Below are 17,043 nucleotides of genomic sequence, written 5' to 3' on the forward strand. Positions count from 1 at the left end.
CTGAGAGGAGCCAATTAGTTCTCAGCCTTGACAGAAATGCTTCGTAATATCACAGCTTTGGGTCGTATTTTTAGACGGACCTTGGCCCCAGAAATGAACTAAGGAAGAAGCAATGTAAGGGCATTTTGGTCATTTTACAAGACTCGCAATAGTCTCTAGAAGTGTTTATCGTCAAAAAAATGTAACGGATATACCTGATATTAACTGATACTAGTGTGGCAAATGAAAAAGGCATTTTATTTACATCAAAATAGAGTCAAGTCAGTGCAAAATTCATCCTCCAAGCAAGTAACTATTGAATTTCTTTGCATGAATAAACATTTTTTTGGACATTTACAGGCATGTTAATATCGTCTTACTGTTAAAACTGGCATAATCTCCTTCTCCTCGTCTCCTCCTCTTCCTCTTCCTCTCTTCCCTCTCTCCTGGTTACCTGCCTGTCAGACAGATGGAGGTAGTGAGCGTTACCAGTGCGCTGCAAACAAACACAACAACAGAGTACACAGTGATGGAACAAATGAGAGACACAGACCCCGGAGACAGTTTCAGGAGGGACTCGGGAGGGACTCTGCGCGCTTGGAGCGTTTTAACATAATAAAGGCGGCAGCGGCTCAGCCTGTGCACGTGTTTAGTGTTAATGACAGAGGCCCCAGTGAGGTTAGGCTCTTGTGCACGCTCGCTGTTCCAAGAAGAACAGGTGACGAGTGAGCTCAATATGAAGGCGTTTGCGAATAAATGTTCTGTAGTCTGGGAAATCATTAAATCTTCACCCAATCCAATCCAATTCATTTTATTTTTAAAGCACAAACAGTTTCCAAAATGCTGCACAAATACTAATAATACTAATAACAACAATAATAACAATACTAATATAATGATTAAATAAATGCTCAGATTTAATCATACTAGCCTTAACTTAATAAAACCAGTAAAATTAAATAAGAGCAACACCATAGAATAGCAATAAATAAATAAAATACATAAAAAATACATAAAATAAAGACACAGAGGACCACACAACTCACGCGGTGTTAAAAACCAGAGGAGAGATGGAGGTTGTAATGTCGTGGTAAATGTCATTATCTTGTAATTGAATAATCATATTTGATGGAGTATATTAAGATTGAGGGCAGAGATTTGGTACGACTCAAATGTAGATTAGATTCACTGATTCTGAAAGATTTAACCAAAAGGAAATATTTTAAATTCACCCTTAGTTTAGGCACTAGTCCACAGATTTTAAGGACAGGACTTTATGCAAAATTGACTTTTTGGCGCATTCTACATTGTTATAACATTGTTTCCTCATCAAAAACATGTCTGAAGAGGTTTTAGGTCATCCGGGCACGTTTGAATAATCCTCCTGTATTCAAACTAGCAGTGTGCAAAAATATCAAAATACCAATATATCGTATCGTTTAATGTCATGATACAATATCGATATTGTGGACTGCTGTAGATTATTTTGTTACAGCTACAGTTTTGTTGCTTGTTCAGAGGAAGGAATCTCGTTTATGCGACACATTTGACATTTTCACAGTTTTGATGATTAAAATGTTTGTGTTTCATAAGAACTTTGCACAAGAAATGGTTTGACAAAGACTTTTAGCATCACAGACATGATTTAGCCTTAGTTTTTATTGAACCGTATCGAATCGATTTGAAATATATCGTATCGAATCTAAAGTGCACTGTATCGAGATATGTGTCATATCGTGGCCTATGTATCGTATCGACAACTTCTTAATAATACCCAGTCCTAATTCGAACACAGCCATTTTCCATAAATGTATGAAAGCCTGATACAAAAACAATACACTAGAAATTCACAAACCTGATGCGATGTGCAGTTAGCCTGATTCATCAGCCAGTTTCACTTTGTGGAAACCGTCTGACCTCACAGCGTTAGAATTCGTTCGTTCGACGGTAGGCAGGTACTTTTTTTATGTAACCAATCATTGCTATTTGGTCGTGACGTATATTAAGCTTTTCCCAAAACCCATAGGAAGAAGGGCAATAACGTCTTTAACCATTAAAATTCACCAAACATTCTCTTTGTTCCGGCTTTAAATCCTCTGTCTCGGGGATATATCGTTGCCAATACAGAACGTATGGCTCTTCGCTGATTGGCTGGTGCCTGAACTCGCATTTTCGGGGTTCTTGCAAAACGTCTAGTGCATTTTGTTTCCTGACCTAGTCGCTGGAGAGAAATGAAATTGAGCGTGGCTAATGTGCAGTAGGTCATTAATGAAATTCAAAATGATTGTAATGTGATATGACACAGTTACACTTTAAGCTGTAACTCATGTAAAAATACACTACTAGCAGTACTGGATTTGGTTTATAGAAGAGAAATAGTAGTTGCAGAAATACTAATTTAATACCAATACTAACGGGAGTATTCTGCGGCATGTGAGGTGCAGTAGAAAATATCATTTAATCTTTGATATTTAATTAGTTTGTACAACTTTCCGCACGTCATAAACAAGACTTATTGCTGCAGTCATAGTACTTCAACATAACACTTAGTTTCAAAATGTTTTGTCTCACCTCTAATGCACAATCAAATCCTCTCCTATACCCACATAAACCACGTCTCTTTGGCACACGCTCGGCTCGCTCTGTGCCATCTCGTTAGCACGCCAAGCTAAATACCAGGATGACAAATACGGAATGGACCTCCGCCAATCCCGTACAGCGCAATATTAGATTAACCTTTATAATATCGAGCCAGCCTAAATGACGGCAAATGGATTTTAACTTATCGATCCCTCATCATTTCCCAGTGTCATCGAGAGACAGAAAAACAGGCAGTGAAATCGCCAGCGCTGGAAGACTTTTTTTTTCCCCCCCTCTTTTTTGTAATGTATGGAGCAGATTAAAGAATTCAATACGTTTTGGACATAAGCGGCTCTTTCTCATTACCGGATATACACAGGGAAGACTCAGCGCTAATATAAAGGTCTCAGAGCAGTCGTTGAAACTGAGAGGGAGAATGCTTTTAATTTAGTTGGACGGCACCCCAGGACCTATGGCGCCGCTGATGATAAACTTAAGACTTGTTTGTAATGACGGACCAATAAAGACGTGATGTATTCTGCCACCTGCAAGAGAAAATATGAGGGCAAAATCCATAGAAATGATAATAAGGATGTGATAATAGGGGAAAGGATTGTGGAGATGAAGAATCCTGTACACGTTTTTTTTTTTTTTTACTTGTATTTGAGCAACATTTGTCATGATGTTAACATTTCAAACTCAATTTCGATACTAAGAAATAAACTCAAACGCAACACTGATGCCGATAACACAAGACACTCTTTCTTTAAACAATAGAATGTGATTTTCAGTATTAAAGGTGCATTCTGTAACTTTTCTGGTTCAGGATCTATCAAATGCTTTTCTCTGTCGAAATTATTGTTATTGCTTTACCTGGAATGTTTCACAGTATGGCATTAAAACATTTGGTAACACTTTATTTTCGGGTACACTTATTAACATCTAACTACCTGCACATGAACATGGTTGTAGATGGTTAATTTGTTATTAATTAGTATTTATTCAGCCTTTATTAATGTCTAATTCCCCATAAGCTTATTCTGCTATTAGTTAGACATTTACAAACACTTTCCTATTAATACACTCATTATTACTGCTTATTAGTATAATACAAAGCCATTTTGTTACTTATTTGAATTTAATGAATTTACCTTATGTAATAAAACACTCTCTATTAAGCGTCAATAGACTCCAACTACCCCTGAATTAAGTCATTAAGCTCTAAATATGTTCCCCATTCTGAAGTGATGTTTTGATCATAGTTAATAAATGGCTAGTTTGACACAAATAGAAATGAATCTGGTCCCTCTTCTAAAGTGGTTTCTTCTTCACACTTAATTCATGTATTGTGACATGCATTTTAATAGTTCATATATCACGGAGACCAAACCAGACCAAGTTACAGGTCAGAGCTGTGGAGAGGCAACCTCACTCACAGTCAGAATGTCTGTTTTTGTATGTATTTTTGAGGTATAAAACTATCTAGAATGGTAATAAATATAAGGTAGAGCTGTTTAATATCATGTGGAATGTCGAACAATCCAGGCAAAGCAGTGTCATCTCCATAGACGCAAGGAAGTGACGGACCCCCAACCAAAAAGTTACACAGTGCACCTTTAAGTAATGGTACTTTCTTTTATGTCACCGCGTGTTGTTATATCTGTGTAATCCCTCAGTCGTCCATGGGTGTAACTGATGCACCCAAGGGAACCAAACCAAACATGGGGACATCAACAGACGTACTTCACTCTACTGTAGTGAAAATACAGAATATTTAGCAGTGTTGGGGGGTAACAGATTACATGTACCAGAGTTACGTATTCGGTTACAGTTACTTTGTTGAAATAAATGGATTATATGGTGGTGTTTTCCTGTTTTCACATTTTGGGCTAGATCTAAACTAGATCTAAACCAGGACTAAAACAGGATTAAACAGGATTTAACAGGACTAAACCATGCTGCGCGGATGTGTCTCCTCCTCTTCTATCAATAATATTTTTAATACGGTTAAGTAAAGTCTGGGCTTTTCATTGTCTTTTAGCAGAGAAAAAACATCTTCGGTTACGACATCCTAGTCTTTGCTTCTGTACAGCAAATCAAGTAATCCAAAGTATTCAGATTACGTCACAAACTACAGTCTGGGGGGTGTAATCTGTAATCTGTAGGGGAATACATTTTAAAAGTAACCTTCCCAACGCTGATATTTAGTTTGTGGAAAACATGTAGAAAGTAAGAGCTTTGTGCATTTGTGGACGGGGGAGATGTCTGTGCTTTCCTCCCAACTGGATGCGACTACAGTTCGATTTTTCATCTTGTTCTGCTGTCGTGGCGCTTTGACCAATCAGATTCAAATATTCTCCATGACGTCCCGTGTTTCTCGATCGTTTTCAGCGAGAGCCGTTCCAGATTAATAACGTGTAGAACTCATTTCAGAGCGACACACATCTCAATCTGCCGTGAGCCAGGTTACTGCGCTTTGCCCAAGGACACAACAACCCACTGACCCAACTAGAACCACCCACCTCCAGTTATATGAAGACCACTCCACCATCTGAGCCTGTAATGACATATTTTCAGTCACTAAGCCCAAGAACGAGCATCTTGAGTGGTCCGTGTGCTCTCCAAACCTTCTGGGAAATGTAAAAAGACCTGAATGAAATAATGTGGGTTATTCTAGTGTTAATATCATCAAATGTACAATCTGCAGCTATTAACCCTTATTAACCTTCTACGCATATCGCACTGTCTATACATTTATTCATGAGGTGGTCACTGCTAGACTTAAAGAGACCTATTATGCAAAATCAACTCTCATGAGCTTTAAGAGCTTTTAACCATGTTTAGTCTCTGTGTCTATTTTTAATATTAATAAAAGCCACTGCCTTGGACAACCTTAAAAGCTGCTGGCTCACCAAGTTTAGTATTTAGACTCTTAAAATCTGAACTGGTTTAACTTTAGACTCACTGAAACTTCTATGAGGCGTCACAATCCCGAGCTCTGTCAGTTTTGCAGTTCACACACAATATAAGTTAAATGCCAGAAAAAGTATAATATTTCCACGTACAGAAATGACTGTAAGTATCTGAAGTATTTGACAGGTAAAAAGACTAAAAAAAGATGGCTCCCACACTCAGAGAAGACAAAGGACAAGTGAGCACCCAATTACTTCTCGGAGCGGAGCTGTTAGAGAGAGGTGTCCAGCTCAGAGACAGTCCACCTCTTTGTCTGGTCGATGTCTGCATATTATGTTTACAATTCAAGAATTCAATAGCTTTATTTGTTCTAAATAAAAAGAAACATGAAAATCTTTAACAGTGAGACAACAGCAATTGGACTGGGAGAGTGTAGCAGATTTAAAGACGCACTTGCAACTTTTTTTAGTGGAGATGTTATTGCTATGAATAGAATGCTACACAGTTTCCATACAAGTCGATTTTTTTTTTTTTTTTCATTGTTTATCTTTTCTGGCGGAGGGTCCTTCAAATATTTTTGTCCATGGAGGTTCATCCATCCATTTTCTTCTGCTTTATCTGGGGCCGGGTCGTGGAGGCAGCAGTTTGAGCAGGAAGGCCCAGACTTCCCTTTCCTCCAGCTCTTCTGGGGGGATCCTGAGGTGTTCCTAGGCCACACCAGAGACATAATCCCTCCAGCTCCCCAGGGAGGTGTCTAGGAGGCACCCAGGAACAGATAGATGCCTGAGCCACGTCAGCTGGTTCATCTTGACATGTAGGAGCAGCAGCTCTACTCCGAGCTCCTCCCATGTGACTGAGCTTGTATCCGTGATCTTGTCCTTTTCGGTCATTACCTAAACCTCATAGGAGCTATTGCTTTGTCTAGAATGTTTCAAAGTATGGTATTAAATCTTTCTCTCTTCATGGAGACAAAACCAGACCAAGTTACATTTCAGATCAATCAGTCAGAATACTGAATGATGTTTTTCCAGGTATTTCTGAGCTATAAAACCACCTGTAATTGAATGTAAATGTAAGGTAGAGCTGTTTAATGTCATACTATGAAACACTCAGGGCAGAGCAATGACGTCTCCATAGAAACAAGCAGGTGACGGACCCTCAACCAAGAAGATATTGTTCATAATTATTCCTAAGCATGGTCAGATTGTTTTTTTTGCTGTGCCAATAATGTATTCACGATTTTGCATTCAATCTTACATACTGTTTTAACCCCTGGTCACACGTACATACACCCAGGCTTTTGCTCCACACATAATCTGACCCTGTTCCTCTCCCGTCCACAGGAGCAGCCTTCATGATGGTGAACACTTCAGGGCGTTTCGCAGGTCAGAGGGCCCTGCTCCTGTCCCCTCAGCTCAAAGAGAATGACACCCACTGCGTCCTTTTCCAGTACTACATGGGCGGACGCGACGCCAGCCACCCCGGCCACCTCAACGTCTACATCCGAGAAAACAACAGTCCCATGGGCATGCCCGTGTGGAACGTGTCCGGACCTGCCACCAGAACGTGGGGGCAGGTGGAGCTCGCCATCAGCACCTACTGGCCCAACTACTATCAGGTAACTATGATTACTACATATACTACAAAGACTACCAGGTACCTTTACAATAATATAACTACTACCAGGTTATTGTGATTACTACATACACTGTAAATACAATAATGTAACTACTACCAGATTATATAATATTATGACCATCAGCACCTACTGGCCCAACTACTGTCACGTACACTGATATGATAAATACCAGGTCACTTTAAAATAACAAGCAGGTTACTTTAAATATGATCTAATCTGAACACTAAAGTGGCTGTTAGACGGTTTCCTTGTGCCCTCACCTGTAACACAGAGTCCTTGTGTGTGTGAGTGTGTGTGAGATAGAGAGAGGATACAGCAGCTGCTCTGTGTGGAGGCTTTGTGCTTAAGCCTGCCTCATTATGTTCTGTGGGAGGAGGAAGACAAATTTATTATTTGAGAAGAACCAAACAATTGTACAATGGCCCATTGAAAACCCCTGCGATTATTGATTCTGGTGCTGCCGTATCCATGGTAATGTGTCCCTCCTCTGTGCGCCTGAGCCACTTGTGCGTTTCCATTTGTGAAAGTCATTTTCACTTCCCGGTGCACACGAGTGCGGCCGGGCCAAGGTCATTTCACACTTGCCTTGCTATTAGTCGGGAGCCAGACTTGTTCCACAAGTCCACCAAATGTTAATTGATGCAGAGGGACCCTTCACCTCCCAATGGGAGCTGCGGCCTGGAGAGGTTTTTCATTAAGACCAGGTAGAACCGGTCCACAGTGAGACTGGGCTCCAGCTGCTCATCACATGCAGCTCATGACTTAGTTAACAAGGACCAATGTGACGCTCCTGTAAGATGGCCTCCACTAGAGGGACTATGTATATGAGGAGTGAGTCAGGACTGACCTCAGATTGATGTTACTGTACACTTGTGTCCAGTGGAAATGTACCTTTACAAAAGTACAACATGTCTCTTGTTCCTTTGACATTGGAGTTCACAGTATTTTCTCTGAGCTCTTTGTCTAAGAGAGAGGACAGGTTTAAAGCTCACAGGGACAAACATGGCCGCCGCAGTGATCCGCTGCCACGCACAGCCGAGAAAAGATGGAAATTGTCACTAATTAACAACACGCACTAATTATGGGTATCTTTAATTGCACGGTAACCTACGCAATTGTCAAAGGGAAGCCACCTGAGTGTGTGAAATTATTTTTTAATTAGCGGTTTAGATTCCTGTCATCCCCAGCCTTCTGATAATTACTCCTGTTAGGCCATCCTCAAACTTTTAATGGAGATTACCATTTGTCTTTTTCAAATGTGAAATTACAATGCACTATTCTGAAATAAAAGCACGGCTGTAGGATATAATCATGTCCATTCAATATGTCAGGGAAAAACGACTTCAAATGAGAATATTTATTTTGAGTTGAAAAAGGTTGATTCCATTTTATTTACTGAATCTAGAATATTTTGTTTAGTTATATTGCTCACAATCTTATATATATCAATATAAATCATGTCCAATGTTGATTCACAGTAACATCTCAAAAACCTAAAGCACTCTAAAATGTGTACTGATTTTGGCTTCTAAATAAAATACAAAAAAGTTGTATCTCACTGTTATTATTATTTTCCCTAGAAATAATTAAATACTATTAAAAATAAATAAATAAATACAAAGGTTTTATTTTATTTTTATTAATTTTATTTAAATTTTATTACAATTAAAAACAGAAAAAAAGTCTATTCATTTGCTTAAAATGAATAGACATAGATGATGAAACAGCATTATAACACAGATCAGAAAATAGTGTAATATAGCCCTTTAAAGTATTTTATCGCAATGTAAAAATAAAATCCTACAAGTGTCCCATTGTTCGTCTGAGTACAGTGTCGCCTGTAGCTGCATTGTGATAATTAAAATGCTATTGTCCCGTTAGCTTCATCCATGGAGCGATTTTACAGAGATACAGCTACTGACAATTGAATCATCTTTTTCTCTATGAGTGAACTTTAAAGAGTCATTGTGTAACTTTTCTGGTGGCATATTGCTTTGTCTGGAATGTTTCACAGTATGGCATGAACAGGGTAGCCGCGGGGTCTGAAAAGTCTTAAAAAGGTCTTAAATGTTCCTAAATTAAAGCCTTATAAAGTCTTAAATTGTGTTGTCCAAGTCTTAATTTTCATAAAGGTCTTAAATTTCATTAGTCTATTTTTTTGTTTACTCAACCGGGCTGCAGTGCAATGTTAAATGGAGGGAGGGAAAAAAAGCAACGTGAAACCACATAATGTGAATGGACGTCTAATTTGGAGCATTGGAGCATGCACAAACAATACTTTGGTTTCTCTTTTGGTCTCCTTGGTTTCTGGTGCTGGTGGCAATGAGTAAACAATCAGTTCAGAGGAGGAAGACGTTGGATGGATCATGGGGAAGTGTCGATTTAATCCACAGTGGCTCTTAGATTCTAGATATAGTAGTTGGTTGGTGATTATTAGAATTGGATCTGGTGTTTTTCGCCCATATATTGGGTGGGATGTTAGTCTTCATTTTCATTTAAGTGGTCTTAAAAAGGTCTTAAATTTGGGGTAGTCAAACCTGGGGATACCCCGATTAATCAGGGCTGGGTATCATTAAGAAATTACCGATATAATACATACCTCGATACATAGGCCACGATATGATACATTTCTCGATACAGTGCACTTTCAATTCGATATGATATATTTCAAATAGATTTTATACGGTTCAATAAAAAATAAAGGCTAAATGGTTGTGATACTAAAAGCTTTTGTTAAACCACTTCTTGTGCAAAGTTCATATGAAACACAAACATTTTAATCATCAAAACTGTGAAAATGTCAAATGTGTCGCATAAATGAGTTTCCTTCCTCTGAACAAGCAACAAAACTGTAGCTCTGTAACAAAATAATTTAGTAAAATATACCAAAAAATACTCTTGGCGATATATCGATACAGCAGCCCATGATATCGATACTGTATCATCACATTAAACAATACGATATAGCAATATTTAGATTTTTTTTTTTTTTGCACACGCTTAGCAATAAACCTTTCTGTCTTCATGGAGACCAAACCAGACCAAGTTACAGGTCAGATTTGTGGAGAGGCGACCCAGCTCACAGTCAGAATATGTGTTTTTCTGGGTATTTTTGAGCGATAAAACCACGTCCAATTGAACACATATAAAGTACAGCTATTTAATCTTATACAGGCAGAGAAATTGCAAGCAGGTGAGAGACCGCCAACCAAAAAGTTACACAGTCCACCTTTTAAAATGCCTCCAAATGCTCCGGTCCCACGCTGATATTTGTGCTATATTTGAACTATATTTGTACTATACCTCATTACACACAGAGCTATCATTGGTATTAGCATCTATTACATCAGAGCTATTAGGCCTTGTGACTGATGTGAGACGCATAAACAAAAGGATTTCAATTAGCAAGCGGGGGCCGGGTCATCTGTCTGCTGCTGCTGTTGTACGGAGTGGTTAGCCTTTTTAATTTCCTTTAAATGAGCCTGTAATGAGGGCCTAATTGGCACATCTACTTTGATATTCCGGCGGGCGAGAGGGGCCTTTTATAATTAGACTTATCTGACGGCATCCGGGCTCCCATGTGAGCACGGCGACCATCTCAGGCGCCGTACGTTCCAATGACAAAAGGATGCGGCGTAGCAACATCCCAGATAACACAACACAAAAAGACTAATAATAAATAGTCGTGTCCATGTTCTAGGATTTCATTTCAACATGGAGATGGAGCGCCAAGGAAAATCTTATTCAAGATGTGATTGTTTAATGATAAAGCCACAGTATTAAAGGTGCGCTGTGTACATTTTCTAGTGTTTGTGTCCATGATGATTTATTTAGAGTCATAGTTTGTAACTTTTTGGAGCTGGAAAGACATATGGATGTTTCCAAGATGTAAAGTTCAAAACATTCTCCATGGAAATTGAGTTTTATGCCATATTGTGAAATATTATTATCCAAGCTGGCGCCACCTAGTGCTTTCGCTCAATTTAATTTGCTTCCACCGACTAGGTCTGGAGTCGGAATAAACTAGAAGTTGTAGACTGCGCACTGGCCAATCAGTGAAGAGCTGTGAAGCCATGACGTCAAACTCAAGCGCCTTTCTGGGTCCCTTTTGTGGTACAGCACAACAGTAAACAAAGTGGTCAAGATGGATGTAGAAGAAGACAGACATTCTGTGTTGGCAACGATTCCCGAGATCGAGGATTTAAAGCCGGAACAAAGAGAATGTTTGGTGAATTTTATCAAGGGGAAAGATGTTATTGCCCTTCTTCCTATGGGATTTGGCGCATTACATACGTCACGACCAAATAGCAGCGATTGGTTAAATTAAAAAAGTTCCTGCCTAGTGTTGAGCGAGCAAATCCTAATCCTGCGAGGTCAGACGATTTCCATGAAGTGAAACCAGCTGATGAATCACTCTTGAATATTATAGCCAAACTTTTCCATAGAAAACAGCAGGAAAGTCCCTCCAGGGCAAACACGAGTCAGATTTGTGGAGATGCAAGCCTCCTTTTTCTACATTTTTAGTACAATAGGCTCTATTCACGCTTACGTCACAAACCGGGAAGGCGTTTGGAAACATGCGATGACAACTTCCTGTGGGCTCTGTTCACAGTAGTCTGAAAAAATTTAGGAAAAACTGAGAAAATGTCCCAGTTTTCTTCATCTCCATGTCATTGTAGTGTTCAGTTATGTTCGGCTAATCAACAATTACAACCCTACCTCAGTTTTCCTCATTTCCCCCTGACACACAACTCCGAGCGCACTGGGTTCATGCGATTAGAAGAGACGAGACACGAAATTCAAGATGATTCCAAACAGCACATACTTCTGCAGTCTTCATTTTACTGCTGATCAAATTTACTTCATTGGGTTTTATCAGAGTCGGTCGCTGAGTCCAGTGTTGGTAACTACACCATAAGCATGTTTCTGAACGTCTTCTTGGTTTGTGACGTAAGCGTGAACAGAGCCTATAACAGGATTCTCCAACCAGTAGCTCTCCACCCCCTTCCAAGTAGCTCGCCAAAGGATTTTTGAATTATACATATTGATGAATTTGATGAACGGCCATTGTAAATGTCTAACTTTGTGCGGTAATAAATGGATAAAGGTTAACGTTTTATAGGTCTCTAACTGTTCCCCATCTAAGTCTTGCTCAGTTTCTTTTGATCACTAAAATTAGGAGCTCTTTCGCATTTTCTTTTTGTAAAGGCTCACCGGAAGAAAAAGGTCGGAGACGTCTGACCTATAAAATCCCAAAAAACAAATAACAAAGCAAAACGAAAATTTTATTGTGAGGAAATAAACAAATAAAAATCCACACAAAACACCTCAAACTTTGAAAAACGTGCATTATTGTTATTATTATTGTGGACAGGGTTTCCTCTCCACAAATACAACATCGTCATGGAGACAAGCAGGTGAAAGTTTCGACAGTGTTTCCACAGGCGAGTATGAAGTTATGCCATGTGAAACCCTCCTGAACAGCTTGTATGGTGGCTCACATGGTCATACATTAGTGAAGGCATCTCGAACATGTGTGAGTGCGTGTGGAGCGGCACCACGCCCGGCTCCGGACCCGGCCCCGGACCCGGCTCTCGTCTCTCTTTTTATCACAAGCATAACTCCGGACACGCCTCTGCCACAGCTCTGCACATGTGCTGAGGAGAAGTGCACCCAGAATAGTGCAAAGCGAGCCCCGCGATGCACAGATGTTACGGATTTGAGGGTTTCTGTCGTCACGGTTACAGCTTCCATGTCCGACGCGTAACTGGAGCCGTAAAGCAACTGTTGGTACAAATGGCACTTAAAAGGGACTCTGGACATGACTCGAATGCAAACTACACTGTATTTAGGACACTCTAAATAGGCTCACGCAGTAGTTTCCAACTTTTTTTCCTCTCAGTGACACATACTTTCCTTATCGGTACGTTGGTGACCCCCAAATCGTTCTCTTATAAAGAAAAATGTATTATTTGTCAGTAAATAAAGATGATGAGATTTTCGAAAATATTATAAAATCCAAAAGTGGGACCAAGTTGTTGTTTTTTTAAGTCTCAAGTTAATCTTTGACATCAAGTCTGAGTCAAGTCCCAAGTCAAAGACAGGCACGTCCAAGTCGAGTCTCGAGTCACTGGCTCATAAGTCCAAGTCAAGTCCAAGTCATCTGCTTTGAGCTTCAAGTCATTTCAAGTCTAAATGTCTTGACAAGATCTTTATGAATCATTAGGGTAAGAATAGAAAATCTTATAAAGTCACCGGGCTCAAGTCTTAAGTCAAGTCCCGAGTCACTGATCTTTCAAGTCAAAGTCGAGTGCCAAGTCTTTACCTGTTTTATCAAGTCAAGTCTCAAGTCCTAAAAATAGTGACTCAAGTCTGACTTGAGTGCAAGTCACGACTTGCAAGTCCCCACCTCTGTAAAATATTACAGAAACAAAACAAAACAAACAAAAAAGTCATCTCCTAATTAAAGGTGCACTATGTTACTTTCTGGTAAGGTTCACTACCATGACATGTCATTACTTTGCCTGGAATGTTCCTCACTATGGCATTAAATGTAACCATCTTGCATTTAATCAAATACATGTGTATTTATTTGATGAGAAACACATTATTTGATTTTAGGTGAAGGTGTATGGAGTTTAAAATGACAATGGAGCACTTCAATCCATGTATAATTCGTTCATTCGGTTTTCAAAATAAAACCACAAATAAGAAAACAAACAAACAAAAACAAAAAAAAACTATTTTCTTCATTATTTGCCTCCAAAACTAAAATGAAAAAACAAATAACAATTTGTTTTTTCAGTTTTCGATTTTGTTTAAATGAATTATGGAAAAAATGGATAAAGGCCGTTTCCTGTTTCATCCAATTTTGACCCCTAAGCAAGTTGAGTAAACCAGAAACCAGGATTTATCCCAGGACTGAACCAGGACTGAACCAGAACTGAACCAGGACTCATCCCAGGACCGAACCAGGACTGAACCAGGACTCATCACAGGACTCATCCCAGGACTCACCAAAGCGACTAAACCAGGACTGAACTAGGACTAAATCAGGACCAAAACAGGACTAAAACAGGACTAAACCAGAACTGATCCCAGGACTGATCCCAGGACTGAACCAGAAGGACTAAAGCAGGACTCAAGTAGTACTAAAACAGGACTAAAAGAGGACGAAAACAGGACTGAACCAGAACTGAACCAGGACTGGGTGTCGGGACAGGCCGGAGGTGCTGATCCTGGTTTAGACCTGGGTTAGACCTGGGTTAGTCCTGGTTTAGTGCAGTTTTAGTCCTAGTTTACTCCTTCTGGTTCAGTCCTGAGATCAGTCCTGGTTTAGTCCTGATTCAATCCGTATGCAGCGCAAAAGTCCAGCATCACAGTCTAAGTCACGGAAACGGAAAACGGCCGTTGTCCTTTTTTACCATTATTCGTTTAAACACACACACACACAAAGAATTATTATCTATTTTTTCATTTTGTTTTTTGGAGATAAATAATGAAGAAAATTGTTGTTGTTTTTTTCCATTATTTCTGTTTTTATTTTGAAAAATGAATGACACACAGACTCACTTCCTGTATTAACATATTGTATTGTAAACAGACCAATAAACCAAGGTAACTCAAACATATGTGAATAAAACAAAGCTCCAGGTGTGTTTGTGATGAGGAAACTTTATAAGACAAAGACTCTTTAAACTCGACTCGACAGCACCTTATCTTACCACCATTTTGTTTGTTCCACCTTCACTCCACTCTCCCGTAATCATTTTAAGTCCTAAAGTGGCTTCCTCACTTGGACTGTCACTGCCCCTCTCTCTGGTGACATATTGGAGAAATAACTAGAGTATCCTCCAGCGTCGAGCCCTCACAGCTGTGGACTTCAGACTAGATCACATTACTGCATTACCAGCTCTGTCCCTGTCTCCTCCTCCCTCTGAATAAACGCTGCAGTGTGTCATGTGCCCATTCATCACCATGTTATAACTCCCTCTGTCTCGGTCATTAAAGGGCTCATATTACGCTGTTTTCTGATCTATGTTATAATAATGTTTCCTCATCACAAACAAACCCGGCGTTGTGTTTTTTTTTTGTTTAATTCACACATGTTTAACACACAAACCCTGCAAATAGAAAACAGTTCCACCCAGTAATGTCATGTGGTAATACAGGAAGTGCTCCGATCCGTCCATCTTCACTACACAGCAAAAACTGGAGGGTTAAAATTTTAAGGGAAAATATTTCAGAGTTGTTTTTAACATCAAAAGTTTGTATTTTAACAATTTGAAAGTTAAATGGGGGTTCGAGTTGGGGTTATTTGCCAGAGTCGATGTGGTTGAGGTTAATTCAACTTCCTTATAGTGTTAATTCAACTTCCCTTAGTGTTAATTCAACTTCCTCTAGTGTTAATTCAACTTCCTCTAGTGTTAATTCAACTTCCTTTAGTGTTAATTCAACTTCCTTTAGTGTTAATTCAACTCCCTCTAGTGTTAATTCAACTTCCTCTAGTGTTAATTCAACTTCCCTTAGTGTTAATTCAACTTCCTCTAGTGTTAATTCAACTTCCTTTAGTGTTAATTCAACTTCCCTTAGTGTTAATTCAACTCCCTCTAGTGTTAATTCAACTCCCTCTAGTGTTAATTCAACTTCCTTAGTGTTAATTCAACTTCCTCTAGTGTTAATTCAACTTCCTCTAGTGTTAATTCAACTTCCTCTAGTGTTAATTCAACTTCCTCTAGTGTTAATTCAACTTCCTTTAGTGTTAATTCAACTTCCCTTAGTGTTAATTCAACTCCCTCTAGTGTTAATTCAACTTCCCTTAGTGTTAATTCAACTTCCTCTAGTGTTAATTCAACTTCCTCTAGTGCTAATTCAACTTCCTCTAGTGCTAATTCAACTTCCTCTAGTGTTAATTCAACTTCCTCTAGTGTTAATTCAACTTCCTCTAGTGTTAATTCAACTTCCTCTAGTGTTAATTCAACTTCCTCTAGTGTTAATTCAACTTCCTCTAGTGTTAATTCAACTTCCTCTAGTGCTAATTCAACTTCCTCTAGTGCTAATTCAACTTCCTCTAGTGTTAATTCAACTTCCCTCAGTGTTAATTTGGCTCCTCCCATTCACCACTTCAAACTCTTGTGAGAGAACACCAGCTTGAACCAGTTTTGTCCATAATTTAATCTTAAATTAACTAAAATAAAGTAAAAATAAAATTAAACACCTCTGTGTGTTGTTTAGCTAAATCAGGATAACCCTACAAAGTGTTATCTGTTTACTCTCAAAACGTGAATATAGCACTAGATTTCGGGGTTAAACAGGAACTTTGGTCCAGTTTTACTTAATTAACATTTCCAAAAATGTAAAATTAACTCTAGAAGAGATTGGACTCATATAAACTCTGAGAAAATGTTAAAATTGATTCTGTGAGAGTCAATTTTAACACTTTTTGCTATGTAGAATCATCTGCATGATTTCAAACCTGGAATTGCCCATCTTACTGGACATAAGGTAAAAGGTAGCTGTAGATGTAAACTGGCTAATAATAAAGTGGCCAATGTGGTCAGAATATGAGGCAGACTTCAACAAAAAAGATGTCTGACCAAACAAAAATGTATTTTAAATCAGACTTCCGGTGTAGGGTAAAATAAAGTACTAATAAACTATTCAAACACATAAACAGAAAACAAATATCTGAAATTAAATCAAAAGAACCAACACCATACGCCCATATGCACATAAGTCTCTCCCTAACAAGCCCCCAGGTTCCAAAATGGTCGGCCATTCAAGTCAATGGGCCGAGCTCAATGGCGCATGATCCCAGATTAGCCTAGCATGGCTCGGTACTTCCGGTGGCTGTGGGCCGACCGAGCATGAGCAGTAGTGCTCTTTTCTCCCAGACCAGGATATCTTCATATAAGATTTTTTGTGAAGATATC

The 17,043-nt window shown here is 39.1% G+C and overlaps 1 protein-coding gene across 1 annotated transcript in view; it reads left to right on the forward strand.

The window, feature by feature from the left end:
* The window catches only part of LOC110153462 (protein tyrosine phosphatase receptor type M), a 583,698-nt gene that overhangs the window by 154,603 nt on the left and 412,052 nt on the right, over nt 1-17,043 (forward strand). The window contains exon 3 of the mRNA XM_055151363.1: nt 6,816-7,090. Within this exon, the coding sequence (XP_055007338.1) occupies nt 6,816-7,090 (275 nt within the window). The remainder of the gene's footprint in view (nt 1-6,815; nt 7,091-17,043) is intronic.

This window comes from Boleophthalmus pectinirostris, unplaced genomic scaffold, assembly GCF_026225935.1.
Source record: "Boleophthalmus pectinirostris isolate CB_2022bp ecotype Guang Dong unplaced genomic scaffold, ASM2622593v1 HiC_scaffold_16, whole genome shotgun sequence".
Lineage (NCBI taxonomy): Eukaryota > Metazoa > Chordata > Actinopteri > Gobiiformes > Gobiidae > Boleophthalmus > Boleophthalmus pectinirostris.